Here is a 15,057-nt window from a genome sequence, read left to right on the forward strand (position 1 = left end):
AAGGAATTTTCCTTAATTTGCAGGGACTTCCTCTCACTTTCTGCTTGGCTTTGAGACAGGAAGTGAAGGGAAAATCTCCATAATGGGACACGGTGAAAAAAAGGAACATGGGGTTATAACCCTCCCTTGCCCTATCCAAAGTGAAAAAAAAAAAAGTTACAGTTTTACTTTTACTCCCTGGCGCTGAGCACACGCAAATGTGGGCCGCGTATTTGTGAACCCAATATAAACCATAGATGTGCTCCCGGCAGATTTACGCCTCACAGAAAGGTCCCAATTCCTACTTGCAGTCGGGAGCTTTCTGATCATGTGACCGCCAATGGCCCTAAACCCCGCCCTGCCTCCTGGTGTCCCAAACCCGTTTAAAGGGCCGGCGACAAGAGGTTAAGTTAGAAGCTCACCTGCACCAGCTTTAGTAAATCTCCCCCATAATGTCTCTTCACTAAGACTATATACAAGTAGAACTAAACTGTATTTGAGCACCACAAACTGAAAACACTTCTTAATTCATTTTTTAATATTCAAAGCAAACTCCCCCATCCATCCATCTATTTCTCCATACACCCTTTCATCCATGTCCCCATCTATCCATTCATCCATGTCCCCATCTATCCATTCATCCATGTCCCCATCTATCCATTCATCCATGTCCCCATCTATCCATTCATCCATGTCTTTATCCATACATCCACCCCCCCCCCATCCATGTCTCCATCCATCTATTTCTCCATACACCCTTTCATCCATGTCCCCATCTATCCATTCATCCATGTCCCCATCTATCCATTCATCCATGTCCCCATCTATCCATTCATCCATGTCTTTATCCATACATCCACCCCCCCCCCATCCATGTCTCCATCCATCTATTTCTCCATACACCCTTTCATCCATGTCCCCATCTATCCATTCATCCATGTCTTTATCCATACATCCATCCCCCCCTCCATCTATGTCTCCATCCATGACTCCATACACCCTTCCATCCATGTCTCCATCTATCCATGTCTTTATCCATACATCCATCCCCCCCCCCCCTCCATCCATGTCTCTATCCATCCATCTATGTCTCCATCCATGTCCCCATCTATCCAATCATCCATGTCTTTATCCATACATCCACCCCCCCCCCCCTCCTTCATCCATGTCTCTATCCATCCATCTATGTCTCCATCCATGTTTCCATCCACCCTTCCATCCATGTCTCCATCTATCCAATCATTCATGTCTTTATCCATACATCCATCCCCCCTCCATCCATGTCTCTATCCATCCATCTATGTCTCCATCCATGTCTCCATCCACCCTTCCATCCATGTCCCCATCTATCCAATCATCCATGTCTTTATCCATACATCCACCCCCCCCTCCTCCATCCACGTCTCCATCCGTCCATCTATGTCTGCATCCATATCTCCATCCACCCTTCCATCCATGTCTCCGTCTATCCAATCATCCATATCTCTATCCATACATCCATCCATGTCTCTATCCATCCATCTATGTCTCCATCCATGTCTCCATCCTCCCTTCCATCCATGTCTCCATCTATCCATGCCTCTATCCATACATCCACCCCCCCCCTCCATCCATGTATCCATCCATCCATATCTCCATCTATCCATATCTCTATCCAAACATCCACCCCCTCCCCCCCTCCATCCATGTCTCCATCCACCCTTCCATCCATGTCTCCATCTATCCATTCATCCATGTCTCTACTCTATCCATACATCCATTCCCGCCCCCTCCATCCATGTCTCCATGCTTCATTTTGCTGAGAAATCACTTTGAAAAACAGCCTTCTAGCATTTCTGACTGCGGCCATCTTGAGTAAGGGCAGATAAATCATGTATCATTGACTTCCTGCACTTCACCTATCCTTAGCTCAGGCATGCAGGCAGGAGGGTGTGCTTGGCTGAGAAAGCCCCTCTTTCCATGAAGGCTCCTGAGACATCATTTCAGCCTAGGCTAGAAACCAGGAAGAAGTATATAAAAAAAGAAAAAGTGTAAACCGAGTAAATATAATCTACCTTCCTATGGATTTTATTAATGCTGGCAGCATAAGGATCACAAACAGTCAATGTTGTTTTTAGAGAGTTTAGTACATTTTTCCCACAGCAGTCGGGCTTTCTTTTTTTTTTTTCAATACAAAATGAAAATGGATATCTGGTTTCTATAGGAGGAGGCATGGCCAATCACAAACCTTGCCACCCCAGATCTCAAATGTGTCAGATTTGGCTTTTTATTTCTCCATATTTTTTTTTTTGTGTCATTCCAATACAAACAAAAGAAATGAACATGAGAATGCCGAAACATTTGTCATTGCAGCAATTTTGTGGGCGAAGCGGTGCGTTATCATAGAAATGTCGGGATGTTTGGCCATGACTACACATATATTTATTTTATCTATTTTTTTTATTTTTGATTCCTTTATATCCAGAGTGATGAAGACGAGAGGGAGGAGTCAGATTTTGATAGTGCCAGTATTAACAGTTCCTCCATCCGATCGGATCTGTCTGGGCTCGGAAAAAGAGGAAAACGTGGGAAGAAAAAAAAGCGAGGTAAGCCTTTTCTTTTTTTTTTTTTTTCTAGTGACCCTTAAAAATAAAATATATAAGTAAGTATATTGGTTCACACACGATAGTACATGTGGAAAATGATGCGCCTCAAGTAACAAAGGGTCCATAGCCAGGAAATGGCGGTCATACCTCATTGGATATGTGAATTGTAATATCTGGATCATTATGGCAGTGACCCCGCCTTGTACAGTCCACCAATGCAAACGTCGACACAGTGATCCTGTCTTTGGTCTGTGTGTGTTCACTTGTAATGGACCCATTGGATCTGTGCTATGGCTTGTCGGATAAAAAACATAAGGGGTCTGCTAGAGAAATGAAAACCATATTACCGCTTTCCCCGGACCCTGCATTCACTATATCCAGTCTCCCCGGACCCCACATTCACTATATCCGCTCTCCCTGGACCCCACATTCACTATATCCGCTCTCCCCGGACCCCGCATTCACTATATCCGCTCTCCCCGGACCCCGCATTCACTATATCCGCTCTCCCTGGACCCCACATTCACTATATCCGCTCTCCCCGGACCCCGCATTCACTATATCCGCTCTCCCCGGACCCCGCATTCACTATATCCGCTCTCCCCGGACCCCGCATTCACTATATCTGCTCTCCCCGGACCCCGCATTCACTATATCCGCTCCCCCCGGACCCCGCATTCACGATATCCACTCTCCCCGGACCCAGCATTCACTACATCCGATCTCCCCGGACCCCGCATTCACTATATCCGCTCTCCCCGGACCCCGCATTCACTATATCCGCTCTCCCCGGACCCCTTATTCACTATATCTGCTCTCCCCGGACCCCGCATTCACTATATCCGCTCTCCCCGGACCAGCATTCACTATACCCGCTCTCCCCGAACCCCGCATTCACTATATCCGCTCTCCCCGGACCCCGCATTCACTATATCCGCTCTCCCCGGACCCCGCATTCACTATATCCGCTCTCCCCGGACCCCGCATTCACTATATCCGCTCTCCCCGGACCCTGCATTCACTATATCCGCTCTCCCCGGACCCCGCATTCACTATATCCGCTCTCCCCGGACCCCGCATTCACTATATCCGCTCTCCCCGGACCCCGCATTCACTATATCCGCTCTCCCCGGACCCCGCATTCACTATATCCGCTCTCCCCCGGACCCCGCATTCACTATATCCGCTCTCCCCGGACCCCGCATTCACTATATCCGCTCTCCCCGGACCCCGCATTCACTATATCCGCTCTCCCCGGACCCCGCATTCACTATATCCGCTCTCCCCCGGACCCCGCATTCACTATATCCGCTCTCCCCGGACCCCGCATTCACTATATCCGCTCTCCTCGGACCCCGCATTCACTATATCCGCTCTCCCCGGACCCCGCATTCACTATATCCGATCTCCCCGGACCCCGCATTCACTATATCCGCTCTCCCCGGACCCCACATTCACTATATCCGCTCTCCCCGGACCCCGCATTCACTATATCCGCTCTCCCCGGACCCCGCATTCACTATATCCGCTCTCCCCCGGACCCTGCATTCACTATATCCGCTCTCCCCGGACCCCGCATTCACTATATCCGCTCTCCCCGGACCCCGCATTCACTATATCCGCTCTCCCCGGACCCCGCATTCACTATATCCGATCTCCCCGGACCCCGCATTCACTATATCCGCTCTCCCCGGACCCCACATTCACTATATCCGCTCTCCCCGGACCCCGCATTCACTATATCCGCTCTCCCCGGACCCCGCATTCACTATATCCGCTCTCCCCCGGACCCTGCATTCACCAGCCACTTTATTAGGTCCACCTGTTCAATTGCTTGGTAACCAAATTGGCAGCAGCTCAATGCATTTAGGCATCTAGACGTGGTGAAGACAACTTGCTGATGTTCAAACTGATCAGAATGGGGAAAAAAGAAAGGGGATGTAAGTGACTTTGAACGTGGCATGGTTGTTGGTATCAGACGGGCTGGTCTGAGTCTTTCAAAAACTGTTGATCTCCTGGGATTTTCCCGCACAACCACCTCTAGGGTTTACAGAGAATGGTCCGAAAAAGAGGAAATATCCAGTGAGTGGCAGCTGTGTGGAGGAAAATTCCTTGTAGATGTCAGAGGAGAATGGGCAGACTGGTTGGAGATGATAGAAAGGCAACAGTAATTCCAAAAACCCCTCATTACACCCAAGGTATGCAGAATACCATCTCTGAACGCACAACACATCCAACCTTGAAGCAGATGGGCTACAGCAGCAGAAGACCACAAAGGGTGCCACTCCTGTCAGCTAAGAACAGGAATCAGAGGCTACAATTCATGCAGGCTAACCAAAATTAGACAATAGAAGGTTGGAAATTTTTTCCTGGTGTGATGAGTCTGGATTTCCCTAGAGGTGGTTGTGCGGGAAAATCCCAATAGATCAGCAGTTTTTGAAATACTCAGACCAGCCCGTCTGGCACCAGCAACCATGCCATGTTCAAAGTCACTTAAATCCCCTTTCTTCCCCATTCTGAACGTCAGCATATATATATATATACATTGTATACAGTCCGGGGAAGGGGTGGACTCACTTCTGGGAGATACTGGACATATATATATATATTTGTTCATAAAGTAACGTGTTGTTTTCTTTGGATAGTTGAAGTCGGTGAAGGAGACGGCTATGAGACGGACCATCAGGATTACTGCGAAGTCTGCCAGCAGGGAGGGGAGATCATACTTTGTGACACTTGTCCTCGTGCCTATCACCTTGTCTGCCTGGATCCGGAGCTGGAGAAAGCCCCCGAGGGCAAGTGGAGCTGCCCACACTGTGTAAGCAATTTTCTCCTCTATTGGCCCCGGAAATCAGACCTCTCTGTGTTACCCGAGGCAAACGTCTGATTTCAGTGCTGCTCGCTGGTGAAATGTGATATTGATAACGAATACTTTATCTGACTATGAGCGTCGCTTTACTGCCAAGAGGGAAAACCAAGTTGGCCCCAAGTCGTATCGAGTCCAGGAGGTGCTCTCATATTTGAGGATTGGTTGATAGGATAATGTTCTGTATAGACCGTATGAAATCAATTTATCGATTTAAAGCTTAACTCCAGGAAGTCATTTCGTTTTGGAGATGTAATATATCGCACTTTTATTTGTGTATGGGACCCCATTTGTGTATGAGACCCCGTTTGTGTATGGGACCCCATTTGTGTATGAGACCCCGTTTGTGTATGGGACCCCATTTGTGTATGAGACCTCATTTGTTTATAGGACCCCATTTGTGTATGAGACCCCGTTTGTGTATGGGACCCCATTTGTGTATGAGACCCCATTTGTGTATGGGACCCCATTTGTGTATGAGACCCCATTTGTGCATGAGACCCCATTTGTGTATGGGGCCCCATTTGTGTATGAGACCCCATTTGTGTATGAGACCCCATTTGTGCATGAGACCCCATTTGTGTATGGGGCCCCATTTGTGTATGAGACCCCATTTGTGTATGGGACCCCATTTGTGTATGAGGCCCCATTTGTGTATGAGACCCCATTTGTGTATGGGGCCCCATTTGTGTATGAGACCCCATTTGTGTATGAGACCCCATTTGTGTATGAGGCCCCATTTGTGTATGAGACCCCATTTGTGTATGGGGCCCCATTTGTGTATGATACCCCATTTGTGTATGGGGCCCCATTTGTGTATGAGACCCCATTTGTGTATGAGGCCCCATTTGTGTATGAGACCCCATTTGTGTATGGGGCCCCATTTGTGTATGAGACCCCATTTGTGTATGGAGCACCATTTGTGTATGAGACCCCATTTGTGTATGAGACCCCATTTGTGCATGAGACCCCATTTGTATATGAGACCCCATTTGTATATGAGACCCCATTTGTGTATGAGACCCCATTTGTGTATGAGACCCCATTTGTGTATGAGACCCCATTTGTGCATGAGACCCCATTTGTATATGAGACCCCATTTGTATATGAGACCCCATTTGTGTATGGGACCCCATTTGTGTATGAGACCCCATTTGTGTATGGGGCCCCATTTGTGTATGAGACCCCATTTGTGTATGAGACCCCATTTGTGTATGGGGCCCCATTTGTGTAAGAGACCCCATTTGTGTATGGGGCCCCATTTGTGTATGAGGCCCCATTTGTGTATGAGACCCCATTTGTGTATGGGGCCCCATTTGTGTATGAGACCCCATTTGTGTATGGGGCACCATTTGTGTATGAGACACCATTAGTGTATGAGACCCCATTTGTGTATGGGACCCCATTTGTGTATGAGACCCCATTTGTGTATGGGACCCCATTTGGAAGATTTTTCTTACTTCCTGTCACTGGGTCGTGTTCTTAGTTCTGTCCCAGGAAGAGACAGCAGTATGAATCCTAAAGCAGCGATCTCTTTTGACGTAACTCTGACTCCCCGAACCGTAGAGAGCGTGAGCTTTACACTTTGCAGAGCTACTGCTCGGTCTCAGCTTCAGCCTCTCTTCAGAGAGACCACTGCTTCCACACAAAAAGTAAGAGCCCTTTCCTGCAGCATGCTGGCAGAGGACAGGCTTTTCCACTCAGGCTGTGGCTGGGTTTAAATAAAATAAACGAAGTTTCTGCGCTCATTTTTGTTTTGATGCCCCTGGAATGTATTTAGCATATTAAAACTGAAGGTTTCATTGGTCTTGGAGCTTTACAGCCTAAATCCAGAAATTCATCCACTTTGTCACATAGGCAGGCATGCTAGTTAAAAGTCCAGAAACTATGAGTTAAGAGTCCAAAAAAGTGCATGCCACCTGGTGGACTTTATTTTTTTAATTTACATCTGACGGTTTTATGGAGCTCCGGGAGGATAGCTATCACTGCGTTTCTGGAGCTGCGATGGTGCACCTTCCGGTCTCCGCAGCGTCAGTCTATAGCCACTCCTACCCTCCTCCTGCCCAGTCAGACTGTTTTGTATTATGTGAACTCGTTCTCTAAATACAAAGGCTTCTGTGATTGGACAGCAGTGGTGAGAGGCAGGCGGAGCTACTGCTGTATGAGGGAGCACCGTCTCTTCCCTCAGAGCCCGGGAGTGTAGAGATAGTTATACTCTCAGAGCTCCATAAAACAGTCAAATGTAAATTAGAGATAAGTCCACCAGGTGGCATGCACCTCATTGGACTTAGGTCATAGTGTGCCTGGACATTTTACAAAGACTGCTCTGTATTATGTAAACACATTTACAAAACAAAAAGGCTTTTGTGAATGGACAGCAGAGGGGAGGGGCAGGCAGAGCTGCTGGTGCTGTATAAGAGAGCAGCATCTTTCCTCTCAGAGCCCTGGACTGTAGATATAGCTATCCTTCTGGAGCTCCATAAAACAGTCAGATCTGAATTATAGAGATAAGTCCACCAGGTGCCATACACCACATTAGACTTAGCCCATAGTGTGTCTGCACATGTTGTGTGTGAGTGGAGGTGCAGGCAGAGCTGCTGCTGTATGAGATAGGAGCGGCACTCCCTTCACAGCCTTGGGGTGTAGCAATAGCTATCCTCCCAGTGCTCCATAAAACTAATGTAAATTATAGAGATAAGTCCACCAGGTGCCATGCACCACATTGGACTTGGCTCATACTGTGCCTGCACATTTTGCAAAGACTGCTGTGTATTGCGTGAACTTATTCACAAAGCTTCTATGAATAGACAGATGCGTGGAGGTGCAGGCAGAGCTGCTGCTTTATGAGAGAGAAGTGTCTCTCCTCTCAGAACCCTGGAGTGTAGCTATATAGTAGCTATCCTCCCAGAGCTTCATAAAACAGTCAGATCTAAATTATAGAGATAAGTCCACCAGGTGCCATACATCTCATTGGACCTAACCCATAGTGTGTCTGCACATTTTGTGTGTGAGTGGAGGTGCAGGCAGAGCTGATGCTGTATGAGATAGAAGCGGCATGCCTCTCACAGCCTTGAGACATAGCAATAGCTATTCTCCCGGAGCTCCATGAAACCAATGTAAATTAAAGAGAAGTCCACCAGAAGGCATGCACCTCATTGGATTTAGCTCACAGTGTGTCTGCACATTTTGTGTGTAAGTGGAGGTGCAGGCAGAGCTGATGCTGTATGAGATAGAAGCGGCACTCCTCTCACAGCCTTGGGGTGTAGCAATAGCTATCCTTCCGGAGCTCTATTAAACAAATGTAAATTAAAGAGATATGTCCACCAGAAGGCATACACCTCATTGGACTTAGCCCATAGTGTGTCTGCACATTTTGTGTGTGAGTGGAGGTGCAGGCAGAGCTGCTGCTGTATGAGATAGAAGCGGCATGCCTCTCACAGCCTTGGGGTGTAGCAATAGCTATTCTCCTGGAGCTCCATAAAACAAATGTAAATTAAGGAGATAAGTCCACCAGTTGCCATGCACCACATTGGATTTAGCTCACAGTGCGTCTGCACATGTTGTGTGTGAGTGGAGGTGCAGGCAGAACTGCTGCTTTATGAGAGAAGTATCTCTCCCCTCAGAGCCCAGGAGAGTAGCTATACAGTAGCTATCTTTCCAGGACTCCATAAAACAGTCAGATCTAAATTATAGAGATAAGTCCACCAATTGCCATGCACCACATTGGATTTAGCTCACAGTGTGTCTGCACATTTTGTGTGCGAGTGGAGGTGCAGGCAGAGGTGATGCTGTATGAGACAGAAGCGGTACTCCTCTCACAGCCTTGGGACGTAGCAATAGCTATTCTCCCGGAGCTCCATGAAAAAAATGTAAATTAAAGAGAAGTCCACCAAAAGGCATGCACCTCATTGGATTTAGCTCACAGTGTGTCTGCACATTTTGTGTGTGAGTGGAGGTGCAGCAGAGCTGCTACTGTATAAGATAGAAACGGCACTCCTCTCACAGCCATGGGGTGTAGCAATAGCTATCCTCCCGGAGCTCCATGAAACAAATGTAAATTAAAGAGACAAGTTCACCAGAAGGCATGCACCTCATTGGACTTAGCTCACAGTGTGTCTGCACATGTTGTGTGTGAGTGGAGGTGCAGGCAGAACTGCTGCTTTATGAGAGAAGTATCTCTTACCTCAGAGCCCAGGAGAGTAGCTATACAGTAGCTATCTTTCCGGAGCTCCATAAAACAGTCAGATCTAAATTATAGAGATAAGTCCACCAATTGCCATGCACCACATTGGATTTAGCTCACAGTGTGTCTGCACATTTTGTGTGCGAGTGGAGGTGTAGGCAGAGGTGATGCTGTATGAGATAGAAGCGGCACTCCTCTCACAGCCTTGGGACGTAGCAATAGCTATTCTCCCGAAGCTCCATGAAACAAATGTAAATTAAAGAGAAGTTCACCAGAAGGCATACGCCTCATTGGACTTAGCCCATAGTGTGTCTGCACATTTTGTGTGTGAGTGGAGGTGCAGGCAGAGCTGCTGCTGTATGAGATAGAAGTGGCACTCCTTTCACAGCCATGGGGTGTAGCAATAGCTATTCTCCCAGAGCTCCATAAAACAAATGTAAATTAAAGAGACAAGTCCACCAGAAAGCATGCACCTCATTGGACTTAGCTCATAGTATACATTTTACAAAGTGGCTGAATTCCTGGATTTCAGCTTTAAATAGCTAAATGTTGAGTTTTCCTCGACTTTATATGACACTTTTTTTTCCGTGCGCCATCATTATTTGGGCAATGCTGTGCAGTAAATGACTGGGGGGTGCCTCTTGTTAGTCACCTCAGGCACCCCACACAATGGATGAAGTGTCAGACCGCCACATTTACAGTTGTGTCCAAAATTATTCAACCCCCACTGTATTGAGTGTTTTGGCCAGTTTGACATTGCTTTTGATCATTCAGTCATCTTGCTTACATTTACATTAAAGAGGCACTTGTAGGTCAGACAAATATAACATAACAGTTATAATGAAATAACCACAAATGTCTTTTCTGTGCTCACAGCATTATCAGTTTTATTCAACCCCCCAAGTGACATTCAATCTTAGTACTTAGTACAGCATCCTTTTACAGTTATAACAGCTTTTAAACGTGAAGCATAGCTTGACACAAGTGTCTTGCAGCGATCTACGGGTATCTTCGCCCATTCTTCATGGGCAAAGGCCTCCAGTTCAGTCACATTCTTAGGCTTGCGCACTGCAACTGCTTTCTTTAAGTCCCACCAGAGGTTCTCAATCGGATTTAAGTCTGGTGACTGCGATGGCCACTCCAAAATGTTCCAGCCTTTCCTCTGCAACCATGCTCTAGTGGACTTGGAGGTATGCTTGGGATCATTGTCCTGTTGAAAGGTCCAACGTCTCCCAAGCCTCAGGTGTGTGACGGACTGCATCACGTTTCCATCCAATATCTCCTGGTACTGAAGAGAATTCATGGTACCTTGCACACGCTGAAGCTTCCCTGTACCTGCAGAAGCAAAACAGCCCCAAAGCATGATTGACCCTCCACCATGCTTCACAGTAGGCAAGGTGTTCTTTTCATCATAGGCCTTGTTCTTCCTCCTCCAAACATAGCGTTGATCCATGGGCCCAAACAGTTCTAATTTTGTTTCATCAGTCCACAGAACACTATCCCACAACTTTTGTGGTTTGTCCACATGGCTTTTGGCATACTGCAGTCGACTCTTCTTATTCTTTGGAGACAGCAAGGGGGTACGCCTGGGAGTTCTGGCACGGAGGCCTTCATTACGCAGTGTGCGTCTTATTGTCTGGGCTGAAACTTCTGTACCCACATCTGACAAATCTTTTCTCAGTTCCTCAGCAGTCACACGGGGACTTCTCTCCACTCTACGCTTCAGGTAGCGCACAGCAGTCGAAGTCAGCATCTTCTTTCTGCCACGACCAGGTAGCGTTTCAACAGTGCCCTTTGCCTTGAATTTGCGAATGATGCTTCCTAAGGTGTCTCTTGGTATGTTTAACATCTTTGCAATCTTCTTATAGCCATTGCCCTTCCTGTGAAGAGAAATCACCTCTTCTCTTGTCTTCCTGGACCATTCTCTTGCCTTCACCATGTTTGTAACCACACCAGTAAATGTCTAGAAGGAGCTGAGTATCACAGTCATTTTAAAGCTGCCTAATTGGTGCTTATTATGCTTGATTGCTGCTCGGTGACATCCACAGGTGTTTTCAATACCTGATGGAAAGCACCTGTATGAACCTCTGTTCTTCAGAGTGGTAGTCTTTAAGGGGTTGAATAATTGTGGCAATGAAGAAACCACATAAGAACCATTTACTACTGTATTACATAAACAATTGATGTCATTTTAGTTGCATTTGGGTAGTTACAACGTCCTTGTAGGATTTGATTCTGAATACAATTCCAAATGTACACTATAGTCCCTAAACCCCTTTACAGCATTGGGGGTTGAATAATTTTGGACACAACTGTACATCACAATCTCACCATTAGGAGCCGAGGTTTAGTTCAGTCCTTCTTGAATGAAGGTATTAAAAATCAGAAACCAGTCTGGCATAGCACAGCCCTATTTATACGGTTTCCTCCGCCTGACACCTCTTCTAATCCTTTCCTGGGATGCGCGGCGGATAATTTAATCCTCCTCCTAGCTGCACGAAGCAATTGTACAATCGTAAACCTTTTATTGTGCAGCTGCAGAAATGCGATGTCGGAGTTCTCTCCTTCACCCGTTCCCGCCAGCAGTGATGTATGTATTAGCCTTGCTCTGTGTCACGACAGAAGGATATCCAGCCCAGGCTGACTCCGCCCACAGCTGTTATGTCATCATAGCGAGGTAAATCGAATACTGGCGTCTGAAAAGCTGAACTCGGTAAAACGATAAATACGCAATTAAAATATCGCAACTGCTTCCTGTCTGCCCTATAGCAAAAATACTGCTACAGGGCGGTAGGGTTCATAAAAATTCCTACCCACGCGGCCATTCGCGGCCTTGGCTGTCAATCACTGGGTCCTAGCATCTCCCATGGGGGGAGAACATCTCCAGGTGGGGCCTATGTGAAGGTGTGTGGTGACGTCACTCCCATAGCGCAGGTGGGGCCTATGGGAAGGTGCGTGGTGACGTCACTCCCATAGGCTAGGTGGGGCCTGTGGTAAGGTGCGTGGTGACGTCACTCCCATAGGCCAGGTGGGGCCTATGGTAAGGTGTGTGCTGACGTCACTCCTGTAGACCAGGTGGGGCCTATGGGACGGTGCGTGATGATGGCACTCCCATAGGCTAGGTGGGGCCTATGGTAAGGTGCGTGCTGCCGTCACTCCCATAGGCTAGGGAGGGACCTTTGGTAAGGTGCGTGGTGACGTCACTTCCCTAGGCTAGGGTGGGGCCTTTGGTAAGGTGTGTGGTGACTATACTTCTATAGGCCAAGTGGGGCCTATGGTAAGCTGCGTGGTGACGTCACTCCCATAGGCCAGATGGGGCCTATGGTAAGGTGCGTGGTGACGTCACTCCCATAGGCTAGGGTGAGACCTTGGTAAGGTGCGTGGTGACGTCACTCCCATAGGCTAGGGTGGGGCCTTTGGTAAAATGCATGGTGACGTCACTCCTATAGGCCAGGTGGGGCCTATGGTAAGGTGTGTGGTGACGTCACTCCCATAGGCTAGGCAGGGGCCTTTGGTAATGTGCATGGTGGGTGTCACTCCTATAGGCCAGGTGGGCCTATGGGAAGGTGCGTAGTGACGTCACTCCCATAGGCCAGGTGGGGCTGTGATTGGGAGGGGGTGTGTGCCAGAGGCAGGCTGTGATTGGGAGGGGGTGTGTGCCAGAAGCAGGCTGTGATTGGAAGCAGGTGTGTGCCAGTGTCAGGCTGTGATTGGGAGGGGGTGTGTCCCAGAAGCAGGTAGTAATTGGGAAGGGGGTGTTGGCTGGTGGTACAGCCCACCAACGGTCTCCTAGATTTGATGATGCCATTATCAGTGAAGCTGACCTTTTAAAGGATATGTAAACCCAGTCACTAAAATCTCATACAGGTTTTAATGTTTTTTTTGTTTTGTTTTTTGTAGTTGAAAAGAGCACATAAAGAAAAGATGCCAAATGTAAAAAAAAAAAAAAAAAAGTATTTAACCCCTTCAAGTCCGGACACCTCCCCCCCTTCCAGTCCGGACACTTTCACCCCCTTCCAGTCCGGACACTTTCCCCCCCCTTCCAGTCCGGACACTTTCACCCCCTTCCATTCCGGACACTTTCACCCCCTTCCAGTCCGGACACTTTCACCCCCCTTCCAGTCCGGACACTTTCACCCCCTTCCAGTCCGGACACTTTCCCCCCTTCCAGTCCGGACACTTTCACCCCCTTCCAGTCCGGACACTTTCCCCCTTCCAGTCCAGACACTTTCACCCCCTTCCAGTCCGGACACTTTCCCCCCCTTCCAGTCCGGACACTTTTCCCCCCCTTCCAGGCCGGGCACTTTCCCCCCTTCCAGTCCGGACACTTTCACCCCCCTTCCAGTCCGGACACTTTCCCCCCCTTCCAGTCCGGACACTTTCCCCCCCCTTCCAGTCCGGACACTTTCCCCCCCCTTCCAGTCCGGACACTTTCCCCCCTTCCAGTCCGGACACTTTCCCCCCCCTTCCAGTCCGGACACTTTCCCCCCCCTTCCAGTCCGGACACTTTCCCCCCCCTTCCAGTCCGGACACTTTCCCCCCTTCCAGTCCGGACACTTTCCCCCCCTTCCAGTCCGGACACTTTCCCCCCCCCTTCCAGTCCGGACACTTTCCCCCCCCTTCCAGTCCGGACACTTTCACCCCCCTTCCAGTCCGGACACTTTCACCCCCCTTCCAGTCCTGACACTTTCCCCCCCATTCCAGTCCGGACACTTTCCCCCCCCTTCCAGTCCGGACACTTCCCCCCCCCCCGGACACTTTTCCCCCCTTCCAGTCCGGACACTTTCACCCCCTTCCAGTCCGGACACTTCCCCCCCTTCCAGTCCGGACACTTTCACCCCCCTTCCAGTCCTGACACTTCCCCCCCCTTCCAGTCCGGACACTTTCCCCCCTTCCAGTCCGGATACTTTCCCCCCCTTCCAGTCCGGACACTTTCCCCCCTTCCAGTCCGGACACTTTCCCCCCCTTCCAGTCCGGACACTTCCCCCCTTCCAGTCCGGACACTTTCCCCCCCTTCCAGTCCGGACACTTTCCCCCCTTCCAGTCCAGACACTTTCCCCCCTTCCAGTCCGGACACTTTCCCCCCTTCCAGTCCAGGCCAATTTTCAGCTTTCAGCGCTATCACACTTTGAATGACAATTGCGCGGTCATGCAACACTGTACCCATATGAATTTTTTAGCTTTTTTTGAGACAGATAAAACTTTATTTTGGTGGGATTTATTCACAACTGGGATTTTTTATTTTTGTTTTGCTATATAAATGAAAAAGTCCAAAAATTTGGGGAAAAAAAGTGTTTTTCTTATAACATTTTGCAAATAAATAATCTTTCTTCATAAATCTTGACCAAAATTTATTCGGCTATCTTTTTAGTAAAAAAAAAAAAAAATAACCCAAATTAGTTTATAACCAAAAATTATAATTTTTCATATTTTCTTTTTACATT

General features: G+C 48.2%; 1 protein-coding gene across 1 annotated transcript in view; it reads left to right on the forward strand.

The window, feature by feature from the left end:
- The window catches only part of CHD5 (chromodomain helicase DNA binding protein 5), a gene marked incomplete at its 3' end in the record, with an annotated part of 151,006 nt that overhangs the window by 13,463 nt on the left and 122,486 nt on the right, over positions 1 to 15,057 (forward strand). The window contains exons 5-6 of the mRNA XM_089658184.1: positions 2,444 to 2,564; positions 5,210 to 5,382. Coding sequence (XP_089514310.1) covers positions 2,444 to 2,564; positions 5,210 to 5,382 — 294 coding nt within the window. The remainder of the gene's footprint in view (positions 1 to 2,443; positions 2,565 to 5,209; positions 5,383 to 15,057) is intronic.

Source organism: Staurois parvus, unplaced genomic scaffold, assembly GCF_062004578.1.
Source record: "Staurois parvus isolate SC_StPar_1 unplaced genomic scaffold, SC_StPar_1.0 ptg001056l, whole genome shotgun sequence".
NCBI classification, from domain to species: Eukaryota; Metazoa; Chordata; class Amphibia; order Anura; family Ranidae; genus Staurois; species Staurois parvus.